Source organism: Diadema antillarum, unplaced genomic scaffold (assembly GCF_040938485.1).
Source record: "Diadema antillarum isolate AM-2024a unplaced genomic scaffold, OU_Dant_1.0 scf00000147, whole genome shotgun sequence".
Lineage (NCBI taxonomy): Eukaryota > Metazoa > Echinodermata > Echinoidea > Diadematoida > Diadematidae > Diadema > Diadema antillarum.
In genome coordinates, this window is record NW_027271036.1 from 1,474,511 (window position 1) to 1,501,903 (window position 27,393).

At 39.5% G+C, this 27,393-nt stretch overlaps 1 protein-coding gene across 1 annotated transcript; it reads right to left on the reverse strand.

The window, feature by feature from the left end:
- Positions 1-901: 901 nt before the first annotated feature.
- Positions 902-24,416, reverse strand: LOC139721689 (DNA repair protein REV1-like). The gene is made up of 14 exons (XM_071633019.1): positions 24,224-24,416; positions 22,856-23,024; positions 17,900-18,949; positions 17,303-17,457; positions 16,546-16,665; positions 15,589-15,809; positions 13,363-13,464; positions 12,904-13,077; positions 12,288-12,411; positions 8,062-8,282; positions 6,910-7,103; positions 5,018-5,313; positions 2,931-3,033; positions 902-1,034 (listed from the first exon to the last, which is right to left on the reverse strand). The coding sequence occupies exons 1-14, from the start codon at positions 24,414-24,416 to the stop codon at positions 923-925; spliced, it is 3,234 nt and encodes a 1,077-aa protein (XP_071489120.1). The 3' UTR covers positions 902-922.
- Positions 24,417-27,393: the final 2,977 nt, after the last annotated feature.

Genomic DNA, 27,393 nt, shown 5'->3' on the forward strand with positions numbered 1-27,393 from the left:
CCCGCAAGTGGTCCATTTTTTCCAATTCTGAACCCCCCCCCCCCCCCATAAAAATCCTAGTTTACAGGCCTGACTGTTCACAAAAACAACAGTTCAATTTGAAACGAATGTGGATAGTGGAAGTCTGGGACCCCCTCTAGTGGTAGAAAGTCAGTGTTTTGGGAATGCAAAACAATAAGTTTAAGGGACCCCAAATCCAAAGAGCAATGTGGATTGAGTGAAAGCAGCAACATTAGCAGAACGCATCAGTGAAAGTTTGAGGAAAATCAGACAATCAATGCAAAAGCTATGAATTTTTAATGTTATGGTGTTAGAACCGCTGGATGTGGAGACTACAACAGGTTATAACGTATATATGTGGACAACAATATAAAGAAAATATAAAGAAAATTCCATAACAATTCACTTTTCTAGCATAATGAAAGGGCACTTGACTATGAAACCGCTTTCAGAAAGCAGGAGGAACGATTGCTAACCTTAAAATATGCAGTATCAAGTTGATGGAATGTGTAATTTTCATGATGCCCCCCAGTCTTTTTTATAGGGCTAAGTTGTAATTCCTAGTCAGAGTGTGGTAGGATGGTATCAGACAGAGGTCCAAGGGCTAAGTTTTTGAACACCACTGGCATGTTTCATACAATATATTGTAAAAAGAAAGTTGACGACTTTGAGCTACAATTTCTCAGATACATGTATTTGATATTCAACTTATCCTACAATGCACCAAAAAAAAAAATAATCAGAAATAGGAACAAACTTTTTCTTTCAACCCCAGGAGACAGAGAGACATTCCCTGATTGTAAAACAACCTGTATACAGCAGATGGCTGCTATAGAAAGGTGGCCACTAAGGCAAGTATGATTGCACAAAGTATTTCAATATCTGACAATGATTTTTTTCAGCTCGTTTCTCTTGAAATCTGCTAGGCAAGGTCGAGTTGAGCTGAGTAGATCTGGTCCATGGTGTGCTGTATCCTAGCAACCACCGTCTCCTGGGCGTCAATCCAGTGAGAAGATGCCTTTCTGGCGGTGAGCCTGAGGAGATACACGGAAAACATGTATTATCATCTCAGTCTCTCGTCAATCATCAGCTAAGAATGATAAGGGGTGTTAAAGGGGATGGCTAGTAACTGATCAGTGGGAATCAGTGGGAATGCGGGGGGGGGGGGGGGGGGGGGGTGATTGTTCCAATCCTTGTGGGATTCATTTAAGAGTACATCTATCTATTGTTGTGTGAAAATTATTTGCTTTAGAATTGTCTCATATTCAAGTAATGTGCAGTTTAATGTGAACGATCGCCCCGTCACTGTACAGGCATGCTAACCTGGAAACAGTAAACTGCAAATCAATATGAGACCATTCTGAAGCAAATAATTTTCACACAACAATAGATATATAATGTACTCTTAAATGAATCCCACGAGGATTGGAACAATCATCCCCCAGCATTCCCACTTATTCCCTCTGATCAGTTACTAGCCATCTCCTTTAAATTGTCACTAAAGCCATAGTGTTTGAGGCACCTTAAAGGGATGGTACCGTACAGTATTGGTAGAGATGAGAATTGAGCTTTTAACTTTTTGCGAGGTACCAAGAAAACACTTATGATAGTACAGAGCATACCATTTTAGAGGAATTCAAAGTTAATTTGATGAAAATCGGGTTTGGAATGACTGAAACATCCAAAAATAAAGTAAAACAAAGTAAAACAAAGCCATCATGGGTCCCACGCTTTCATTCATGATTCAAAGAATCATTCTATTTTGGATATCTCAGCCATTTGAAAACCAATTTTCATCAAATAAACGTTGAATTCCTCACAGAATTACATGCTCTTTCATATTTCATAAGAGGTTTCTCATTATCTCACCAAAAAATGTTAGAAACCTGAAATAAGGTCTCAACCAAAACTGTACGATCCCTTTAAGACCCTTCTCATTCTCAGTAGACGAAATGCACCAGCAACACGAGATGTGAAGATACAGTAGCAGCCATAGCGTACCAACATGATGATGTCATAGTCTTTTGTTATAGCTTGGGTTGGAATCAGGTGCGTACAAACACTTGGGCCTCACAGGTGAGGATGTTTAGAGCCAGTTTCCATGCATGGTGATGACTGGCTATAACATCACACTTTGGTATTCTATGACTTTCATATAATCAGCACTGGCGTCTAAAAGAGGTTCTCTGTTGTTTATTGTGATACCTCAGCGCACTCCCGTTATAACGAACGCGGTTATAATGAAGGAAAAAACAAATTCATGCTGCAGTGTTATCAGTTCTTTTTTATATTTTAAATTGTTTATTTGCTTGCTCATAACGAAATTTCGATATAACGTATCAAAGAAAACTGCCCGTCCCGAGGACTTCATTATAATGGGAGTCCACTGTACATCGCCTAGTCATCAAGCACACACACACACACACACACACACACAAACAAATGATATAAGTAAACAACATGCTTTGCTCATACACAAAATACCAGAATATACTAATATAGCATAGAAACACAATTAGATATAAATGAACACTGTACGTGTACAAGACTTACTTTATATACACACAACAGTCATTTTTCTTCGATCTTTAGCTATCTTCAAGTTCTGTTAAGTGGTTTCTTCTTCCAGCGCAATGTAAAATTTGGTGTGGTCTAGGAATACCTCTGACAGCAATAACTATATCCATCATGGGAATTAAAAATAAGTCCTGCAGCAGATTTTAATGTCCTCATCTTAAGGGCATCAGTAGTTGACCCACACACAAAATTATATAACACCTCACCGCTGCAAAATTTAAATAAATTTATGCTAAGCAATGATGATGATGAAAAGAGCAGGATTATTCAGGCACAAAAGTCTACTCGATAGATCTCTACACATACAATCTAAACTTGACGATTTAAAAAAGAAGCACATAATTATTGCCAACCTCTTGAGACTCCTGATAACAAGGCTAACCATTTCCAAGTTCTTGTCCAGAATGAGTTCCCGCAGGTATTGTACAATATAGCCAATGTCCTCCTCAACTGGCTCTGTGTAAAAGAAGAAGAAGACAAATATGAAGTGCTTGCATCATGACTCCATAAACACAGTGATGTACACACAGATCATCAAATTCTTCTTTTCAAGCACTGTCTTAAAGGGTGTGTACAGTTCTGGTTGGGGTGAAGATTTAGCTTTTAACGTTCTGCGAGATATTCAGTAACCACTCAATGAGATGTCAAAGAGCATGCAATTCTAAGGGATATCAAAAGTTTACTTGATGAAAATCGGTTTTGAAAAGGCTGAGATATCCAAAAACAAGGTGAAACAAAGAGATCCTAATGAAAGGCGTGGTCTGTGGCTTTTTATTATTATCACTTTTTTTTATATCTCAGCCATTTGAAAACCAATTTTCATCAAATAAATGTTGAATTCTTCTTAAAATTACATGCTCTTTCATATTTCATAAGAGGTTTCTCATCATCTCACTTAGGAATGTTCAAAATATGAATCCCCACCTCAACCAGTACTGTACAGTCCCTTTAACAGACCTTCTAGCAAAAATGTCACAACGTCCGGAGAGCTAAATTCCTCGCCTCGAAAACTGAAACAGCAGGAGATTACAATAGCAAAAAAGCAAAAGTTACTGCGACAACATCCGAGCAACAACCGTTTTAGCAGGCAGGGTGAAAAAAAAGATTACCCGAATGCTGCCATATCGAAACTCTAGTTTGAAAGGCTCTGTTAAAACGGGGCTTCAGATGGTATCAATAGCTTCAATAGGAGCTCAGTTGTGCAAACACTGACCTCCTTGAAATTTAAATCACATCCTTTTCAAGCAGCCATGTAGTTAGAATTATGAAGAGAATACATTACTTAAAGGACAAGTTCACCTTCATAGACATAAGGATTGAGAGAATGTAGCAATATTAGTAGAACACATCATTGAAAGTTTGAAGAAAATCGGACAATCCCTTCGAAAGTTATGAATTTTTGAAGTTTTTGTGCAGTAACCGCTGGATGAGAAGACTACTGCAGTGTGTGAAGAACTTAGATGTCACATGCGTACAACAATATAGGAAAATATAAAGAGAATTTCACAAAATTTCATCTTATGAAAAAAGTTCACATTCCCCCGACTCGTTACCGACAAATGTTATGGGTAATATTATTCCCCCTGCCTTTAGAAAGAGCCAAGTCAAGTGCAATTTTATTATGTGAAAAAAAAGTGAAAATATGTTGAATTTTCTTTATATTTTCTTTATACTGTTGTACGCATATGACTCACAAGCTGTAGTAGTCTCCTCATCCAGCGGTTCCAACACAAAAATTTTAAAAATTCATAACTTTTGCATCGATTGTCCAATTTTCCTCAAACTTTCACTGATGTGTTCTACTAACATTGTTGCATTTTCTCAATCGTTATGTTTATGAAGGTGAACTTGTCCTTTAAAAATTCAGGGCCTATTTGCAGGTCATGTTCAAGGTACATGAGTAGATACACAGGTGACTCCCGTTATATCGAAGTCCTCAGGGCTAGCAGTTTTCTTTCATTTTATTGAAATTTTGTTACAGCTGAACAATAAAGTACATAAAAATATGAATAGTCCTAGGACCAGAAAGTTTACTTTGCTGTAATGAGACTTTACATTATTACAGTGTTTGTTGTAATGGCAGTGCACTGTATTTTGATAAATAATTTCTTGTGTGTTACCTGCATGTCATCATTATGCAACTCAAGCTTTAACCTATGAAAGTGTTATACTAAACAGACGAACAAACAAAACACAAAATAACACAGGCATGAGCCTTCATTAAATTTTCATTGTTTGCAATTTAGTTGCTATTTTGTTTTGCTTGTCTATACAACTCACATTACAAGGAAATGTGACAGTTTTACCCTAAGCAGTCATGGCAAAAATTCAGTTTCTCTCAACATCCTCTTTCAACAATCTGAATTACCCTGTAGATTAAATTCCTAATGAGATTATGAAAAAAAAAAAACAAATTCTTGTAACTTTTGACCTTACGCACCTTCTGTTGAGTCAATCCACTCCTTCAGCAGCGCCTTGATGCTCCCAAGCTGCACTGCACCGCAGAGATTGACGACTTCTTCCTCTCTCGACGTCCTCTCTCCCCCTTCACTGCCGTCCTTCTCTGAGCCATCATCCACCAGAGCATCACTCACACTATCATTGCTAGGCGACGACACATCTGGGGAAATCCCCAGACCAGGTTTCGATGGCGTCAGCTTTCTGTTGATGACCTCCCGTATCCCTGGTTGCCACCTTGGTTTGTTCACGTTCGCCTTGTTGCGAGGGCTGCCCTTTCTGCATCACACGGACATCAAGTCTTTTATTTAACTGGAATATTTTGTGACTTCAAATTGCATAAGTTGTCAGAAGGGGCTATCTATGCGATCTTGCTACACTCAATTACAAACTCACAGAATCAAGGGTCAAATTTACACCCTCTTAGGATATTCCACATAGTATCTGACATGCTGCAAAATGCAATCTATAAAGCACAAGTAACATACTACAAGGAAATCCTGTAATACTGAGGCTGACCGGCCTAGCTTTTTCCGAATACCTCATTATAAAAGATACCTTGTTGTAGACATAATAATAAAGAGCCAAGCGAGACACAATAATGGAAAATCTCAACCAAAGTCACCTTGTTCGAAGCAGTAAAATGTTGTAAGCAAGTCCTTTTGCTTTATGGCATGGTTTCCCCATACCATTACATACACATAACAGTGGTCTATTTCCAAGCTGTCTGAAGATGAGATTTGCACAAATAAGAGCATGTTTGCACTTTGAAGACAAACTATCAGATTCTATAATATTAGTTGCATTCACAGACAAATAGCAGGATTGCAATCCAAATCTTGAGATTTTTTGAGCCAGTTCAGGCCAGAAATATCCTGCTTATTGCTGATAATTTGTCGACCAAACTGCGCATGCCCGAAATCTATCAATATGGTGGCCCTTGTCCTTGTGTTTGGGGGCTGTTCAATCATGCATGCTTTGAATGACAGGACAACAATTCTTCAGAATTTTTGCTCCAATGTTAACACACAGGCAGCAGTGCAAATCACTGTGAAAATTTCAATATAATTGCAAGATTTCTTGCAATTTGGATCATGATGTTGTGAACACGCTCTTTTGTGGATTTTTATGTCCACACAGGAAAAAATCTTGACATTTGTATCCCCCTAATTTGCATCAGTGTGAATTCCATTATTTTGGATGAGTCTACCTCGTAACTTCACATGTGACTCAGAGAGATCATAGCAAACGACTGGAAAAGTTGGGGAAAGACAAAGCCATTCAAATCTCCAACACAGATACGTAAGCGCAGTGATTTCATTGAGAATACAGCATGAAAAACCGAATCGTTGGTTTGAAGAGAAGTTCCCATTAAGGCATGTTCACGTTGGAAGCTCTCAAAGAACGTACAAAGTTAACTGCAGCTCATTAATGATTGAACTTCATAATCCTGCACTACAAATGAATTTCTATTCAGTGAATTACCAAGCTTTTTCTTGAATAAATCTCTGACTAAAAAAAGGGGAGGAAAGTTTATATAGGGGTTTTGACCTCCTCACAAGAACTGGAGCTTTGGTGAATGATATGTCTCCCCATATACTACTGTATATGCCGAATATTTCACGAGGTTTTTTATATTTGCGAATTTTGCGAGCCAGGTGCCATTCACGAAATTAAAGACACGCGAAAATATTGACCCTGATCCCGATGTGGATGTGACGTACGCATGTACATTTCTCCGTTCAGTACAGGACTCCATGATCACGAATTTTACCACTCGCGAAATCATCAGGAATTCCCGATTCGCGAAAATTTAGACTGGCGAAATATATGGCATATACAGTATAAGACATCTCCCGATTACAACCAACTAACCTTGGTCTTCCTCTACGTCGGATCTTGAAGGGGCTTTTGGTGGGGCTTGCCTTGGCCAGAGAGTTGGACCCCAAGTGAGAGTTTGTGGGAGCCGCATCCCTTTTTGAGTTTTCCTTGGAGTCTTTCAGCTTGTATGCTGATTTCAACTCATCTTGGAGGTCTAGTGGCAGAGCTTCCAAGCAGGATGGATCAATCTGTGATTGAAGTATCATAAAACAAAATCTGTCGCTACACTGAAACACATCTTGGACAAGTATGAGAGCGTACCATGTGAAAATTGGCTCGGAAGGGATTACTGTCAACAACAGTGGGTCTGTCTAGTTTTAAAGGACAAGTTCACCTTCATACACATGTGGATTGAGTGAAGGCAACAATGTTAGTAGAACACATCAGTGAAAGTTTGGGGAAAATCCGACAATCTGTTCAAAAGTTATGAATTTTTAAAATACCTGTGCAATCACTGCTGGAGGAGAAGACTACTACAGTGTATAATGTCACATGCGTACAACGATATAAGGAAAATAAAAAGAGAATTTCACAAAACTTGACTTTTTGAATAAAGTGCACATTTCCTCGACTTGTTACTGACTTATGTTAGGGGTAATATTATTCCACCTGCCTTCTGAAAGAGAGAAGTGGAGTGTTCATTTATTATGTGAAAAAAGTGAGAATATCTTGAATTTTCTTTATACTTTCTTTATATAGTTGTACTCATATGACATCACAAGCTATAGTAGTCTTCTCATCTAGCCGTGACTGAGCAGAAACTTCAAAAATTCATAACTTTTGAACGGATCGTCCGATTTTCCTTAAACTCTCATTGATGTGTTCTACTAATATTGCTGCATTCACTCAACCCACATGTCTATGAAGGTGAACTTGTCCTTTAATAAGTGGGGGTTATTAACTCGTAGCTTGCCAAAGTTGCAATAGTGCATCATATGACTCACACAAATCGCATAGAGCAGCATATTTGTCTAGCATGTACAGAGTTAATATTCAATTTTAACTCTTTGTATGGTTCCAGCCCAACAGGTAATAAGTCCAATGATTAACTGCCAGACATTGTAGGCACTGAAGGCGTACATTACTCATCATACAAATTTGTATTTCAATTACGATTTCAATTTACTGCATGTATTAAATCTATACCTGAGAAAATGATGGTAGAGTCTCAATAGCCTGGTCTAATGCCTGCTTGTTGCCGGTAACATCACCATGGCGATGGGACTGCAACACCTCTTGCTGGATCTCAGGAGGTAGGGATCTTAGAACATCCGAGTCCAGCTGGTTGGAGTGAGTGATGCCAGTGGATGTTGATGGCTCATCCCTACCAGCAATGCTGAGGACACACACAAGAGAATATATCGTTGCTGGGGGTGTTTGGTGAAAATGACTATTTTTTATTAATAGTCAGATAAGCAATTAAGTGATGTCCTGTCCAAATCCTAGTTGTCTTACCCTCAAAATGAAGCCACCAAACATGTCAAGGAAAGGCTATCCCATTTGATATACTGCTTTGGGCCCCATGTTTTTTTGATCTCCTCAATATTTGGCATTACATAGATCTTGTCGATACGTGAACAAGGGTTGCCCTTTACGTGAAAGCAGCCCTTGCGATGAGAAAGAAAATAACATTTGCTCTTTACTAGGTTTAAGCAGTATTTGAACTGTGAGAGAAGTATTATGAGATTTTGCACTTCAAGTGCACTGTATTTGAGATGAGAAGGAACTTGAAGTAATATCATAATAAATCTTCCTTTAACAGAGAAAGCAGCATCTCAGATGACACAAACAAGTTATCGAGGGCCCCGTTTTATCAAAATACATAATCGATAATACATAATCGATTATAAATTTCCTTAACACAAAGGCTGACATAGATTTATGATAGTTCTAAATCAACTATATAATCAATTATAACTCTTCATAAAACCGGGCATAGATCTATCAATTCACATCTTTTACATTTATCTATCTCATATTTCACTGTCATTTTGAAATGTAACTATCTATCTACTTGTATGTATGTATACTGGATGTATGTACGTATATATGTATGTACTTACGTATCTATCTTATCTATCTATCTATCTATCTATCTATCTATCTGTAGTATCTATCTATTTATCCGATAATCTCTCTCAGGTCTATCTAGATCTGTTTATCAATCCACATCAACTTTTTTTGTTATCAATATACAAAGATCATTACTGAATTCTACAGTAGTATCATCAAGAATTGATGCTCTTATATATCATATATTTTTCTATCCGTAAAGTATTTCATATATGTCTGTAAATTCCAGAATAAAACCCCTATTTTGGAATCTTTTCAGGCTCACTTAAAAATAATAAAATAATAGAATACAGAATTTCCAAAAGATAAACTTGCTACTCATTTTCAAAAATGGAGGTTTGACATTTAAAGGACAAGTTCACCTTCATAAACATAAAGATTGAGAGAATGCAACAATAATAGTAGAACACATCAGTGAAAGTTTGAGGAAAATTGGACAATCGATGCAAAAGTTATGAATTTTTAAAATTTTTGTGTTGGAACCGCTGGATGAGGAGACTACTACAGCTTGTGAGTCATATGCGTACAACAGTATAAAGAAAATGTAAAAGAAAGTTCAACATATTTTCACTTTTTTCGCATAATAAAAGAGCTCTTGACTTGCCTCTTTCTAAAGGCAGGGGGAATAATATTACCCATAACATTTGTCAGTAACGAGTCAGGGGAATGTGTACTTTTTTCAAAAGATGGAATTTTGTGAAATTCTCTTTATATTTTCCTTATATTGTTGTACGCATGTGACATGATCTAAGTTATTCATACACTGGAGTAGTCTTCTCATCCAGCGGTTACTGCACAAAAACTTCAAAAATTCATAACTTTTGAACGGATTGTCTGATTTTCCTCAAACTTTCACTGATGTGTTCTACTAATATTGCTACATTCTCTCAATCCTTATGTTTATGAAGGTGAACTTGTCCTTTAATTTGAAACTGCATAGTTTTCCTACAAGGTATTCATGTCAAATTTGATATGTAATGTTTTATGTATCCAATTTGTTATGCTGCATTTTTTTTCTTTATTATGTGATTCTGTAATTCACTTGATCTTTTATTCTTTTTTATTCTTATTTTTAACCAATAAATACTGAATTAGAAAAAAAAAAGAAAAGCAAAAGAATTGACGCTCTCACAATCATTGGTTCTGCAGGAACAGGAAAGGACAATCTGTAACTCACCAAAAAGCCTTAGTTGAGTGGTAGTTGTAGTCTTCCAGCACTTGCCTTTGAATGTCTTCTGGGAGTGCTGCCAGTACTGATGGGTCTATCTGGAAGCCAATTTTGATTTCAATCGTTCTGTAAGTGTTAACTACAGCACTCGCACGGGGGACCCGTTCGAGCACATGTATCCCCCAAACCCATTTCCCATACCCCATCTGGATGACTTTTTGGCCAAAATGTTGTATATATGGCAACTGTCACAGGATACAATGAAATCCAATGAGTAATGAGGCCGGTATAACACATACAGTACATAAAATATGCAGAGACTCCAACTCTCCTGCTTTCGACGGGAGATCTCCCGCCGAAAGCCCATTTTTGCAAAATCTCCTGTTCTCCTGCTTGAGATTTAATTTCTCCCGCTTGAAATGATTTCTTACTTTGTGTCATCGTATGTTGAAAAATAAGCCTTAGATAGCATGAAATAACATCTAGAACCCTAGAGCTGGACCCCGGCAACAAGGAACTTAGCTCTTCGAGCACATCAAGTTGGAGTCTCCCGTTTGCTAGGGGTTTCAGGTGGGAGAATCTCCAGATCATCAGGTGCTTGGGGTTGGAGTCTCTGAATATGACCTGTCATCCTACAGAAGTCAGAACAATGAGGGCGCTGTCAATGAAAACTGTTGTTACCAACAATAACTTTTAGAAGCCTCCATAGGCAAGTTTGAATAAAATCCGACAAGAAATGTGGCTGATAAAGCACAAACAAGAAATGTGACATGATTCTAAGTCCAAGCACTGAGGGTGCAAAACTGAGCAGAGCTTTTCCATTCAGGCACCCCAAGAAAGAGACATGTATGCAATAAAAAAAAAAACACACATTCTATGTAAGTTAAAAAGACCAACAAAAACTATTACTTTACCCAAAATGTGGTACTGTTGTAAACATATAGGTTGGTGGCAGAGAATCCTACTAAATTGATATTATAAAATGGGTTCAAGAATGTAGCCAATTGGAAGCGCTGAAATGAGTCACGTGCGCGTGCATGATTTCTTACTATTGCACGGCCTTGCAAAATAGCGTAAAGTCACTGATGTCACAATGTTTACACTAGCAGTGCACACTCAATCAGTTGTTACAAGTGCGTTGCGCGCTACTATACGCACTGTCAATCCTGTAAACAACTTCTAGTTCGGGCTGCCAGCCGGCCTTTCTTGTGCATAACATGGGGCGTACGTACATATGCTTATACGTACAGTACTTATATGTGCGGGATTTCCGAGTGCGACGTGCGTAAATGTTTGGGACGAACATCTTCGGACATCTTGACTTTTGAGCGAGTGCTACATGTAGCTGACTGGTATTGACCCACAAAGGTACATGAAAAATGCTGTTAGTTTTCGACCCATTTTATAAATCAAATAATACACAGGTTTGAGTTCATGACGTTAGTGGAGATGCAGCTCACTCTCGGGTATTTACAATGTAGTGCAACATGTACCCGGCTTCGCCTCGTGCATGTTTCACAATTGTAAATACCCTCGAGTGCCCTACATCTCCACTAACGCACTCTCACCTGTGTATTATTTGTATAATATGAGCATTCTATGACATAAATATTTCAAAACACCATTCAGACCTTAGAAAATCACATTACAGTCTGTCTACCAAAAGTACATTTGTCATATCATCACTATCATTATCATCATAAAAGTACTACCAGAACATGATAAATGCTTGTAATCATCTGTGAAACACCTGTATTCATGGTAGAGAATCCTGGTTCTACACGTACTGTATGTGCATTATCATTAACTAGTGACTGGCAAGAGTAAGGTTCATCTACCTGCAAAGGTGATGGAATGGGTACACCAGAATGAGCATCCCGGGTTTGGTCAGTCTTCTGACCACCACTCTGGGGAGGGGACAGCGGGATGAAGGGAAGGGGAGGTAGCTCCTTCTTCCTTCTCCTTGGTGTGGTCACTTTGGTGTTGTCATGGTGACCCGTACTCCCATCTTCACTTGTTGATGGAGCAGTGGCGTCTTTAGAATGTTCCGGAATGTTCTCAGAAATAGCTGGTCTGCTTTCTGCCGGATGGCTGGCCGTGGCTGGCGCTGCGGAAGTGACCGGTGACCTGCTCTTAGAGGAACCCTCTGAATGACCTTTGACCTTTGTCAGGAAGGCAGTGATGGGTTTACTTGCTGCCGAGGAGGACGATTGTTGAGGGTGGCTGGAGCAGAGTTTGCCTAGCTGAATCCCAACCTGAGTGTTTGTCAAGATGAAGACGAAAACATGCGTCACAAAATTCAGTTCATCTATCTTAAATAGCTCACTTGTCTGTCTCAGGTACAAATTCCTTGTTCTCAAACAAATAACATATCTACAAATGCACCATCAACATATCATTGGCCACTGCTAGGAGAACAACAAACTTACGTTCCAACATGGACATGAATATGAACATATACTGCACTACACACACTAATGAGGGTGCCATGGTCATCCCAAACAAAATGTAAGCCTTGCATTGCATATTTCTGATGGAATCAACTGTACATAAAACCAACATCACATTAGCAAGTCAAAGCATGGGATGATAACAGCATACAAATCGTAATTTTGAATTAGGGGTGCATACCCTTGAGTAAGCAACACCACCAACAAAAAACAAAAAACAAAAACAAAAACCAGACATAAAACAAGCAAGACGGGAATTCCCCTTTGGGTTCCTCACAGTGTCCAGAGCTCACCCACCCCTCTCATCTCCACGGCAGGGATGTGAAGCTCTTGCAGGAGTTTCTTGGTCTCCCTCTGGAGGATCTCCAGCCTGTCGGTGGCCTGGAGCAAGGTGACCGACCGGGCCCGATCGTCGCAGATTCCATGACCCATGAACTTTGAAGTCTCCTTCGGTGCATCGGGGCTTCTCACCTGCGTGGGCGAGAGATATATAATTATTTGAGATTTGAGCTGTTCTTGTTGTTGTTTTTTTTTTAGGTTGAATCTCCACCTCTTCACGTTTGGATTCTGAATAATTGAACATTGATAGGAGGTAATAATAATTCTTTGAAGATCCATGATGGTTAATAAATTGGCAATATCAATTCAATGGCAGTTTCAGCTCTTGTCTACTTGCTTCTCCATTGTGCAAATCTGTCTGTCCTATGACACCGTCTAAAACAGAGAGAAGTAGCATGTTGACCAATCACCACCTGCCTTCAGCTTGAGGGTGATGCTCCTTGCTAGCATGTCGATACTCTTCAGTCTCTGATGAACTTCTGACGTGAGTTCTTCCACAAACTTCACAGCATCACTCTCCTGAATACAATTGAGATAGAGAGAACACCATTGCAAGACTTTTCACAGAACTTACACACAAAGAAACAATATACGAATAATTTACGAGTTGTGAGTGCATAGGGCACGAATATCGCACGAGGCGCGAGATAAGCCACTGGTCTATTCAACAAGGCGTGTAGCGCCGCGTTGAATAGACCAGTGGCGAATCTCGCGCCGAGTGCGGTATTACGTGCCCCAATGCACGAACAAAATCATAAATTATTCGTTTTATACAACACCTTGTCCACAATCACAGTACAGTGCACTCCCGTTACGACGAACACGGTTATAACGAAATTTCGTTATAACGAAGTAAATCTTCTGGTCCCAAAATTATCACCATTTAAGTCTATGGTATAAAATTCGCTTATAACGAACACGGTTATAGCGAAATTTCCGTTATAACGAAGTCTTTTCCGAGCGCCACAGACAAAGAAAAACAAAAGAAATGTGCTCCGTTATAACGAAATGCGAATTGCTTTCGAAAATACGTAGCGGAACAAGCATTTATATCGTCTCTGCATGGGTGGACACTTCACACCACTGTGTGTTCGCTCCTTGTGTCACGCACAGTTTCTTAGGGGAACTTGCGTTTATTATTGTAATACAGTTATCCCATCACATTTCACATAGCTTTGCAGTGTATGATGAGTATTCAGCAAACAGAATATGATATATATACGTGGTTTCCTCGTTTTCGTTATATGTCGTATTTGTTCGGTTATAACGAAATTTCGTTATAACGAAAGAAAACTGCCGGTCCCGAGCATTTCGTTATAACGGGAGTGCACTGTACTAAATTAGTGACCACTAACTCAGGAAGGCCCAAAAATAAATGTAACAATTAGGCCGAGAATTGTAAACCACCCTGTGTACTGCTTTCAAACACTCGTCATGATTCGACCACACAGTCACAGGAATCACAAACTCCGCAGGGTCTATACCCATTCTACGCTAACGTTAGATCGAGTTAGGCCTGACTGTTAGGCCGATCTGAGATGTCGGTAGATCTAGGTAGTAGGTCTAGACTTTGTCTATTTCCGAAAATGATTTTGTATAAAAACACAGAAAAATAATCAAATTACGGTTTCTCAACTTGAAATGAAGTCTTGATTTGGGGATCACTGTGGTACACGTAGCAGATCAGAGTCAAAACTAAAAACACAGCAGTAGGTAGGCCGCAATACATGCAACTAGCTAGGTAAAGTAGCTGCGCGTACACGTTAACGTTGCAGAACTCCACCGCGCCTGGTCTGTGAGACTTACCGGCAGCGCAGCGCAGCCGGCCAGCACGTACAATGTAGTTTGCTGGCGCTTTGCTGCTGTGAGCCACAGAACTCTGTGAGCGGCCATGCATTAGCAGCCCCCCACGAAGCCGTGCTATAGTACCTTCGAGCCGTGCAATAGGCCCATGCCAGGGGCCTATTGTATGGCTGTCACTCTCAATGAGTTTGGTAGGTATTTTCTATTGAATGTCATGTGACATGTTCTTGGCCAATCACAATTCGACATCATTCTGAGGTGTTGTATAATGAAGTATAATTACATCTGTTACCAATTTAATAATTCTACTTTTTGGAAGAGGTAGTTCAAATCATAAGTATCATTATCATTATCGACAGTGTGACATTATCATTTGTTTTCTGACAAGATGAATTTCTGTAATCACACAGTAAAATCATATCCCGTCTCAGGATTGCATCAAAGAGAGACAAGAGACTGAAACAAGACTACAAATTTGCTCCCATTATTCTGTCATCTTTCTGAGAAGTGAATTCATACAGCTGTATGTGTGTGGGGATGTTATCAATCGAAAAGCTGAAACTAAAATATAAATCTTTTTTTAAATTATCTGATTAACATCACATTGTGTTGATGTAATATTGACAAGAATGTAGTGCTTTGAGAATGTAACATGTTTTTACATTTGGCTGCCCAACCTTCAAATTTGTCTGTGCAATACTTGCTGGACTCTGTTACTTTTTGTTTGATGCATGTTTATTTTGTTTACAATATTTCTATCATATAACATCAAAACTACATGAAAAAAAAAAACAACAAACAAACATATCAACACTTTGCTCGAATGAGCTTTGTCATTACTTGTTTAAATCTTATGCCGTAGTTCACTTCCGCTGACACCGATTTTCTCTCCTGCTCCTGTCTGATCGGCCGATTGTCCACGCCGCGGCAAAAGTTGAAGAGGGACTGGCCCGTTTTAGGGCCAAATTCCTTCTGGAGGGCCTGGAGAGAAATCTGCTGAAGGTCGCCGCAGGTTTTGATGGACAGGCTCTCCATTCTGCGACTCGTTGACCAACCAACACCTGTGTGGAAATAGAAAAAGTTACTGTAAAAGTGGATATTTTTGTGCGACTAATTTTTCACGCTCGGCTGGGCAAGAAGAGTTTCAGGTGCTTTTAATTCCACGGAATCAAGACATCGACTACTGAACATACTGCAAGCAAAAATATTCGCATGCTTTTATTTTCGCACTAGTTTCTGGTTGCATGAAATGCATGAAAATATCAACACCGCGAAAATGTCCACTTTTACCGCTTACACAACCACACGCATACTATTAAAGAAACTTTATTCCCCTTCATTCACTAATGATACATATTAAATTGTTTAAATTCCTTTCCCCTGAACCATATAATGCACACATGGTTATTTTGCAAACAATCACCAAATGCAATCATGAGACTACATTGTAATAATGACAAGATATTTAAAAGCTACAAACAGATCATGCATACTGTTCCCAGCACTCAATGTGCACAAGAAGAAGGGGAAGAAAAACAACAACAATAACAAGAATAAGAAGTCCTAGAAGAAGAAAAAGCAGAAGAAAATGAAAAACAAGAACAAGAACTAGAAGAAAAAGGAAAAGAAAAAAAGGAGAAGAAGAAGTAGAAGTAGAAGGAGAAGAAGAAGAAGAAGAAGAAAGAAGAAGAAAGAAGAAGAAGAAGAAGAAAAAAAAACTGAATAAAAAAACACGAAAGAGAAAGCAAATAGGGAGACTGCAAATTTCACATCTACAACAGTTACTTGCAACATTACCTGGTAGATCCTTCACTGGTTGTGTCTTGATGAAATCATTGATGGCATGTGATTCCAGCAGGAACTGTCCATTGGGTTTGGCTCTTCTTGTGGCCATCCTTGCCAACAGAATGTTGGGTGCTGAAAAAAAAAGCAAAAATGTAAGAATGAGTAAAAATGAGTAAAAAAGAAAGAAAGAAAAAAAATTACAAAACAAGTTCCAAGCACCTCTCTACAAGTCTCTACATATCCTTAGCCCTGCCTAGCTTGAGTGGAACTGGACCATCTATAGACCATCCAAGCACAAACAATAATACAGCGTATTCCTGTTTATAACAAAGTCCTTGGGTCTGGCGAACTTCTGTTATGACATTTTGTTATAACAGAAAAATATAAGCTAGAGTATAAAGATATATAGATGATAATTTTGGGACATGTATTTTGATTTTGTTGTGAAAATTTTTTTGTTGAAACTGTGTTCGTTTTAACGGGAGTGCACTGTAATGATTTATGTGGACTCAAGTTAAAAAAGGTAAAAATTTGAAATGCCAAGAAATGGGAAAAAAATATGGAAAATGTAGAAGGGGCCTCATAAATCACAGAAATGTGCCTAATTACGAAATATCCTTTACAAAATAATGTTGCATGTGTAAGGCCATAATTTGCCATTAATTTGTTATTTCATGGACATTTGGTGACCAAATGGTGATGATAACCCAGTAAGGAACGAGAGGAAGTGCATCGATTTGGTTTGGATTTGGGGATTGCAGAAGCGTACCGATACCAGCTGAGGCGTTACAACATGTCTTCTCTTTGATCTCTTCTCGCAGAACTTCCGCAATCTCCAAGGGTGTGGCACCTGTTTCTCTAGCCAGCTCCGAGATGTCTACAAACATTTCATCGCAGCTGACAGCCTCTATGTCATGGGTGTAGCTGTGAGAGAGTATAAATCGGTTAATGGTTGACTGATATATTTCATTTTATTTCTTCTTTCAATCTCCCCTTTATCAAAAAAACAACAAAACATTCTTGTTTTAATACAAAATCATCCTTTTACATTGTATGAAGGCTCTGTTTTCAACAGTTTTAAGAGCAATATACAATTTTCAGAACAAAATGCAAGGACATGACATAAAATTTGCACTCCCTTGAAGTCATATGTCTTTACCTATGAGGTGGATATTCATAATCTTCTACAAAAAGACACACACGAATTGAAGCATTTTAGAATTCATATTCGAATACAAACTACAAAATATCAAGAATATGCAATGGCTGCTAATATTATCACACAATACATTTAATGACTTTAAATAATGACCACACCTTTAAACTTTAAGACAAGAAAAGCTGATGAAAGCGTTCCACTCCTCACCTTGCTATGATGTCGTATAACATTTTGGAGACCCGTCTGTACCCTTCAAAATCATAGGGGATGGTTTGAAGATCCGGACACAAGGTTCTGGCTTTCCCCATCGACATTCCATTCTTGACTCCGCTCTTCCTTGCTTCATAATTGCAGGAGGCGATATCTGCCATAGAATTAAAAGTTTCACGGTCGGGCTTGCCTGAACTCTTTCCGTCCCTAGAGGATGCCTCATTCTTGTTTTCTGATTCTCTGTTTGAGGTCGTAGATTTTTCTCCTTGCCTCTTTTTGCCCGATTTCTCGGCTCTGTGGGCATAGTAGGCCCTCTCGTAGTCCCGAATTTCTTGATTGGTCTCTGGCATTCCCTGCCCCCTGCTGTGAGTCACGGCGACTGGTTGACCAATGAGGTGCGGCCGATTGATGAGACCTACTGATACAAAGAAGCAGTCCATGTCAATATGCATTATCATTTGTCCCTTTTTCTGCCCATGCTGTTGTCCTTCGGGCCTCTTTGCTTCTACTTTTTTGGATTCATCCAGGTTGCTGTTCCAGTCTTCACTTGCTTTTCCACCAGGAAGCGTTTCTTCCGTCATTTTCATTTGCAGCAGCTTCACTTTCCCCGGAAAATCCTTGCTCCCGCGGCGCTGGAGTTCATTGACATGGGCCTTACACTCTGCCCCCCAAGTGGAGATGTGATGCAGTCTCGAGTGGCTGTAGAATTCTGAAAGGAAGTTTGGATCTCCTGCCTTCGCAGAGAAACCGCCCGCTTTCCCGGGGGGTTTAATGGAGCTGCCGTCGTGCGACCGGTCCAATGCACTCTCGTGAACTGAAGGATCTGGTGCACCTGTTCCGCAAACATCTTGAGGAAGAGGAGGATCGTTCTCTCTCCTTGGGGTAATCTCCTCTTGGTTTCCACTGTGAGGGTTACTCTTGCTACCCACTGGAGTGAGGTTTGGAGCTGCTGCAGGCTGAAGTTTGAGAAGGGTCTGGTTCTGTCCTGCTGATCTGTCCTTATAGAGTTCGTAAGTGTGATATGGCAGTAACCGCCCTGCTTTGATGCTGGCAAAAGATAAAATCAGATCAGATGCATACAGTAATATGCCATTTCGAAGTATAAATAAGTCATAGCTTATCAAAACAAGAAAAAAAGAATACCACAGAATCGTCATGTGAATTACACTTCCTGTTATCTAAACAATAAATTGTCAATGCTAACAAGGTCTAGAAGACATGTCTTAGTTTCTTCCTTTGCTTTCAGAAAACTGAGTTTGCTCTAGTGCCTCAGAGGATGTCTGAAAGAACACTACATTTAATGGGCAAGTCCAAGATAACACGCACGTTACGTATGGGACATTCAGAGACTTTTATGACCTGAAAAATAGTGTTAATGGCCTTTGATCATATTGAACTTCATCATGGTGATTGATATCTAGAAGGAGTATAATCATGTAAAATATTGAGAAAAATGACCTTGGCAATTATATTCTAGAAGAGAAAATATGTGCCGTTACGTATGGGACCAGAAAAATTTCGTTTTTTTGAACATTTTTTTCAACCCCAAAACTCTCTGAAAGTATATCATTCTACAACTTGTAACTCACTGTGAGGAAAGTCACAATACTCAAGATTATCACAGGTAAGTTTCATGTCATTAGGCAAAAAGCTCTAATTACAGGTTCTAATTAAAGACAGACATGACGTGTTACGTATGGGACAGTTACGTATGGGACAGTTTGTCCCCCATTCATTTAGTGTGTGAAGAACCATTTTTATGGGTATTTTGCATAATTATTGAAGTAAAATCAGTTGAAACTACTCAAATACTGATCCAGATTGTCAAGGAAACAATCTTCCCCAAATATTCACCATCATAATCATATTCAATCATATTTTTATATTTTTATGATCAACCTGGGTATGCATGCCCTTTGTCCTCCATTCGTTTAGTGTGTGGAGAACCATGTTTATGGGTATTTTGCAAAATAATTTTGCAAAATACCCATAAACAAATTTTTGCATAATTATTGAGGTGGAATCAGTTGAAATTACTCAAATACTGATCCAGATTGACAAGGGAACAATATTCCCCAGATACTTACCATCATAATCACATTCAATCATATTCTATATTTTTTATGACCAACCTGAGTATGTATGCCCTATTTTTATCAGGATAGTTACAACTGAAAAATTGAATAGTTTAAAGTGTTTACTCTCATTGATGAAGGGCAGTTTGCCATTTAGTTTCAATAAAAAACAACTTGACACAAGAAATATTAAGTTCAATAAATAAGCAATACCTGCTGCGTGGAACCCCAGTGATCGAGTAGATATATGATGTCTGTCTAGCAGTCAGGTCATTGATTCGAGTCACATCTCAGTATGTATACCCATGAATTTTGTTGTGGCTACTACTGAAAACTGAATAAGGAGAATTTGTGTATCACTTGCAGTAAAAAAAAAAAATCATTTTACTTTTTTATTTTTCTATATATATCACAACCATTTCAAATTGGATCTCCATCACATAAGCTTTGAATTCCTCTAGTCTTAGGATTTTATGCTCTTAAGTAATTCATATAATTGGTTTCCAATCATCTCTTTAAATGTTGAAAACTGAATCCCCATTTCTACAAAAAACTATACCATCCCTTTAATGCTGATTTTTCATTGTGTATTTTGCCATTTTCCCTTCCCCCTTTCTGAAAATTGTTCAATCAAGTTCATTTATTGTTTCAAGTGTCTATAACTCAAAAAGTAGCTACAATGTTGGGATCTTTTCTTCAGGATGATTGACCATTTGTGTACTGAGAGACCTTCCAAGCTAGCTACATGCATTCACATGCAATATGTATGAGGATGTCCCATACGTAACGCATAATTTGTCCCATACGTAACATTATTTCAATGCCCAATAAAAAATATTTCTCTTACTTTTTTTTCTTTTTTCTCTGGTATTTAATTTCTCTAAACAAAAAATTAGAACTTTCCAAAAGGGCATTAAAAAAACCTTAGCAATTTTAGAGAAAACCTAAAAAAATGACCTCATTTTGTTACGTATGGGACATCTCATGATAGGACACGAGCTAATTTTCATAATCATTTGCATAATCCCTAAATTTTCATACCAAGTTATTACTATGTGATGTACTTCTTATGTCCACATATTAATCAAATATTATTTGCTTTCCTTTGAATTAATATGAATTTTTATAAATGTCCCATACGTAACGCTGTGTTTCACATTTATGCAAATGAAGCCCTAGAAATTTGCATAAATTTACATAATATCATTTTTTTTTCCCACGGAAATCAAAACTTCAACTCATAAGCTTCAAATTGATACCAAACATGTCAATATTGAGCAAAGATGAAATTTTGCCTTCTGAGGGGACCTTATCTTGGACTTGCCCATATCTGTTTGAATTACGACTTACAAATTTGTACATGTAGTAGAAATGCAAAGTCTTTATGGCTGCAGAATAAGCTATAATAGAAATTCTTGCAAAACAAAACTGGAAGACGATGGGAACTATGTCAGTAAATTTGTGAAACCTCACAGCAATGTTATTTAGAGGAACCTATTAGAAGCTTCATTGATGATTTGCCATTACTGAAATGATGTGACTTTTGTTTATAAATCCCATTCTAGATGCATTATTTGTCTTGCCTAGCTCAAATTGTTGCTGATTTGCAGCTTTAGAGTAATACTCCATGCAAAATCATTTTTTTTTTTTGTAGTTCAATATAATATTCAATGATAATTGCTCATTTTTTTTAAAGCAACTTGTCTGTAATCTCTCTAAAAACACTTCATGCACAAGATCACAATACATCCTTTTTGTTTTGCTTTACTTGTTTGTCTGGGTTTTTTTTTTGTCAGTAGAAAGTACAACCTTGTTTTATCTCAATAATGTGATCGTACAGTACTACCTCTAGAGATATGCACATTATGCATTTATAAGACTCAGAGCAAGTCAATGCTGTGCACTACAACTGAATGAAGCTTAACCCGTTGAGGACGAGTCCCGAGTATACTCGGGCAAGTGTCTATGGGAAATACGTGTTGTAGCAAAATCAAACCGTCCTCAACAGGTTAAGTACAAGTCCACCTTCACATGTGGATTGAGCTTGCACCTGTATTCACCCGTCTCGTCCAGCCTTTGGAAAGACAATAGTCTTGTAATTAAATGCCCTCCCACTTTCAGCAAGATTCCACTGTATGTCAAACTTGAATACCTTGACTTCTATACTGCAGTACTGACTGCTACTATTTGAGAAAATTACTCTGCAGAGTACAATGTACAACTGTATGTGAATTTGTTGTACTTCTTTGACAGGAATGCATCAACTTCTGACTTGAAACTGTTACTGTAGTTGCTTACACAGCTAATTTTGGTAGCATTACCCAGTGAGATACTGTACCACTACCGGTACCCTGTGAACGAAGTAATATGCAGCACTATTGTTATCAATATTAGAACACATAGAACACATCAGTGAAAGTTCGAGGAAAATCGGACAATCTGAAGAACTTGAGAAGATCTTCAAGATATTGAGAATTTCACAAAATGTTTTTTTTTGAAAAAAACACAAATTTCCTTACCTTGTGTCACTATGGGGTATGACGTACAAATGTATGTATGAGGGTAATACCTAATATTATTCCTCCTGCCTTCTGAAAGAGGCAAGTCAAGTGCTCTTTTATTGTGCGAGAAAAGTGAAAATAATATGTTACAATTTTCTTTACGTTTTTTGAATATCATTCTACATAAGTGACAGCAGAGCTTACTTCACAAGTTGGTCTTCTCATCCAGCGATGGTGGTGCTGGAACTTCAAAAATTCAAAACTTTTGAATTGATTGTCCGATACTCCTAAACTTTCACTGATGTGTTCTATAATATTGCTCATTTTTCTCAATTCACATGTAATGTATATAAAGGTGAACTTGTCCTTTAACATACCTATCAGTGATCCATTCTGGCCTCACAATTTTCTGGTGTGTCAGCTCCTTTATCTTTGTGTAGGGAAGGTTTGTTGCAATGATGTGAGTGACCTTTGACATCGAGTAGTAGTGTTGGTATGCCCCACCATGCATCATCATCAGCTTCTTGAGTTCATCTGAAGATGGTTCTGTGATATAAATATGAAAAAAAAAATTATCATGAATATGATCCACAAATAATGAAGTTCAAATCAATTAGATCTAGGCCTAGTGCCTAACCCTGTAACTGCACATAATTTGTCCCTCCTCCCTCCACATCAAACAAATGTACAAACACATATAGGATCTACTTGCTCAAACAAGCAAAATAGTGAATCTCGGTACTCATAATTGTGACCGTGCACCTCAAAAGGAACATAAAGTCGCACACACTGATTTTGCGTGAGGACTGAAAATAAGTGAAATGGGTCAACCTAGCCGAACTTGACTTTTTCATATTTTCTGAAAGAGCGGGTCTTCCTTACATTGTGTTAAAATTTGGTATCATAAAACGGGCAGGAAAGTGTTTTTTTAGCAGCTAATCTCGAACATTTTTGGTAGAATAGTGTGATTAGGTGTGTCTTTAGAATCCCTTTTTCATTTCTGAAAAACCTTGTCCACACTCTTCACTTTCAACTCTAATAACTTTTGAAAGGACGGTGCTACTGCTTTGAAAGTTGGCATGAATTATGGACAGAATGTGTTAATGAGGCATGCTTAATTTCAGTTTAATCTGATAATCCCTTCATTGTTGTTACTCTGGTGGTTTACTTCCTGTTTTTTGTCCCATTCATCGCACAGCCAGCACGGTTTTGTAAAGATTAAGCGCTTGAATAGACACTGTATACTTCAGTCAAGAGCCTCTTTTCTCAGTTCACACTTTTCCTGAGTTTGTGCTTTCTTTCCAATTGATATTAATTTGTTATAGATCTAGGTTAGGAGAGTCCATTTGATTGGAGTTATACATCATTCTAAAGCTTAAAGTCTGCTCTTTCAGAATATGGTCTTAACGAAAAATTCATGTCTGGCTGGCGACTTTTTGTTTGTTTTGAGGTGCAGGGCAGGGTCACAATTAAGAATAAGATCATAACATAAATATCGGAATATGTATAAAGTAGAACGCTCTACAACTATAAACTGTCATCGTTGTCATAACGTTGAAGATCTTATATCGCATTTTATCTAAACATTTTGACATCAGACGTGCTTAGGAAGAGTTCACTCAAAATCTTCTGGGCCCTGTTTTATGGCGAAGGCAGCAGGTACCACACTCGACACGGTCATCCCGCCCGAACAGAAGTCGACCAAACACACCATACCGCACTGACCGTAAATATGGTGTACGTACCTGTGTACCCGTTGACGTGAATAGAGACCCCGGAAAATATGTTCGTGGACGATCCTGCAATTTCTCGGCTTGTTCTGCCATCGGAATGGAATTGCTCGTCTAATTTCTGAATCTTTGCTGTCATGTAACCTCCATGCCGATCCACAGGAGCACTGCGAGATCTTGGTTTGCCAGCTCCAGCGACGGATTTCATCTTGCCCGCTCTCCGATCCGCTACCAAACAGCTGCGACTAACCGACCGCGGTACCGACCGGCTTGTATCTTACCGTGCTGCAGCATGCCATGCAGCATGCATGCAGTGCTGCAGCTGTGAGGCTGGCGGCGTCTGCCGTCTAGGGATCGGAGCGAGCTGGCGCGGAGCTGACTTGTGCGAGCGATGGTACAATGTGGTGCATGTACGAGTCGGGAGTCGGCGAGCACGACTGGCGAGTGGCGACAGTGGCAGTGGAGTGGAATCGCCTTAGCAGCAGTTGTGTACGAAAGAGTTGGGGAGAGAGGGCCGCGGCAGATTGGACAAGTTCAAGCACGTTTATTGCTTTTTCGGACGTGTAAAAACACGCAACATGCCGGTTTCGTTTTTACTCGGAGTTAATGCTATGGTAGCCTTAAAGATACAAAAATATTAAAAATACGGCAAATATTGAAAATAATTAGATCTATACAGCAATATATGGAAAGCTAAAGAGCATGAACAATAATTAATATGTCAATATATAAGTTTTAATGACACCCCATTAGGCCATGCATTATATATAATGATACAATAGCCAGCCAGACGCAATAAAAAAGCTACATTCTTTTACTTTTCTGAGTGTGAGGCAGTACACTCGGCTCTTTGTGTGACGTAGATATGTGAACACGATACCGGCGCGCGGTGTGGTGCGCGTACAATTTTGGTGTGGATCGAGCCTACTGTCCTGTGGTACTGCCCTGTGGTATTGTCCTGTGGTACTGCCCTGTGGTACTGTCCTGTGGTACGTCCCAAAATACCACAGGACAAGTCGTGAGGTATTGTCCTGTGGTAATATCCTGTGGTATGTCCCAAAATACCACAGGACAAGTCGTGTGGTACTGTCCTGTGGTACTTTGCTGTGGTACTGCCGTGTGGTACTGTCCTGTGGTACATCCCAAAATACCACAGGACAAGTCGTGTGGTACTTCCTGTGGTACTTTCCTGTGGTACTGTCCTGTGGTACTGCCCTGTGGTACGTCCCAAAATACCACAGGACAAGTCGTGAGGTATTGTCCTGTGGTAATATCCTGTGGTACTGTCCTGTGGTACTGTCCTGTGGTATGTCCCAAAATACCACAGGACAAGTCGTGTGGTACTGTCCTGTGGTACTTTCCTGTGGTACTGTCCTGTGGTACGTCCCAAAATACCACAGGACAAGTCGTGTGGTACTGTCCTGTGGTACTGCCCTGTGGTACTGTCCTGTGGTACGTCCCAAAATACCACAGGATAAGTCGTGAGGTACTGTCCTGTGGTACTATCCTGTGGTACTGTCCTGTGGTACGTCCCAAAATACCACAAGACAATTCCTGTGGTACTGTCCTGTGGTACTATCCTGTGGTACTTTCCTGTGGTACTGTCCTGTGGAACTGCCCTGTGGTACTGTCCTGTGGTACGTCCTAAAATACCACAGAACAAGTCGTGTGGTACTGTCCTGTGATACTATCTTGTGGTACTTTCCTGTTGTACTCTCCTGTGGTACGTCCCAAAATACCACAGGACAATTCATGTGGTATTGTCCTGTAGTACTGTTGTGTGGTATATGTCCCAAAATACCACAGGACAATTTGTGTGTATACTGTCTTATGGTACTGTCCTGTGGTACTGCCCTGTGGTACATCCCAGAGTACCACACGAGCCTGTGACACAGTACCACACAGTTCCTGTGTTAACATATATTTGTGTGGTACATTGTGTGGTACCAAACAGTACCACAGGGAGTACCACATGAGCCTGTAAAACAGTACCACACAGTTCCTGTGGTAACATTTATTTATGTGGTACATTGTGTGGTACTGTCAAGTACTACAGGGAGTACCCTACAAGCCTGTGGTACAGTACCACACAGTTCCTGTGGTAACAATACAAGTGTGTGGTACATTGTGTGGTACCGACAAGTACCACAGGGAGTACCACAGGACTTTTTTGTTAGGGTCCTGTGGTAATCTCCTGTGGTACGTCCCGAAATACCACAGGACATTAGACCTGTTGTACTGTCCTGTGGTACTGTCCTGCGGTACTATCCTGTACCACACATCAGTGCCTGTGCTGACATTTATATGCTTGCGTTGTGTATGTGTGGTACTGACAATTACCACAGAGAAGTACCACAGAGAGTACCACACGAGCCTGTGACACAGTACCACACAGTTCCTGTGTTAACATATATTTGTGTGGTACATTGTGTGGTACCGACCAGTACCACAGGGAGTACCACATGAGCCTGTGATACAGTTCCACGCAGTTCCTGTGGTTATGTGGTACATTGTGTGGTACTGACAAACTTTACTACAGGGAGCACCCTTATACAAGCCTGTGGTACAGTACCAAGGTACCACACAGTTCCTGTGGTAACATTGCAAGTGTGTGGTACATTGTGTAAGTGTGGTAGCGACAAGTACCACAGGGAGTACCACAGGACTTTTTTGTTAGGGGTACCACAGGAAAGTACCGCAGGATAGTACCACAGGACAGTACCACACTTGTCCTGTGGTATTTTGGGACATACCACAGGGCAGTACCACAGGACAGTACCACAGGACAGTACCACACGACTTGTCCTGTGGTATTTTGGGACGTACCACAGGACAGTACCACAGGGCAGTACCACAGGGCAGTACCACAGGACAGTACCACAGGAAAGTACCGCAGGATACTACCACAGGACAGTACCACACGACTTGTCCTGTGGTATTCTGGGACGTACCACAGGACAGTACCACAGGATAGTACCACAGGACAGTACCACACGACTTGTCCTGTGGTATTTTGGGACGTACCACAGGACAGTACCACAGGGCAGTACCACAGGGCAGTACCACAGGGCAGTACCACAGGACAGTACCACAGGAAAGTACAACAGGATAGTACCACAGGACAGTACCACATGACTTGTCCTGTGGTATTTTGGGACGTACCACAGGACAGTATGACAGGAATT

What these genes read in the sequence shown, in the direction of transcription:
- LOC139721689 (XM_071633019.1), bottom strand. Translation starts at nt 24,416, where the DNA reads ATGAAATCCGTCGCTGGAGCTGGCAAACCAAGATCTCGCAGTGCTCCT. An exon ending in TTATACGACATCATAGCAAG is followed by an intron (nt 17,458 to 17,899) that starts GTGAGGAGTGGA and finishes ACTCTCTCACAG; the next exon opens with CTACACCCATGACATAGAGG. An exon ending in TAACGCCTCAGCTGGTATCG is followed by an intron (nt 16,666 to 17,302) that starts GTACGCTTCTGC and finishes TTTTTTTTTCAG; the next exon opens with CACCCAACATTCTGTTGGCA.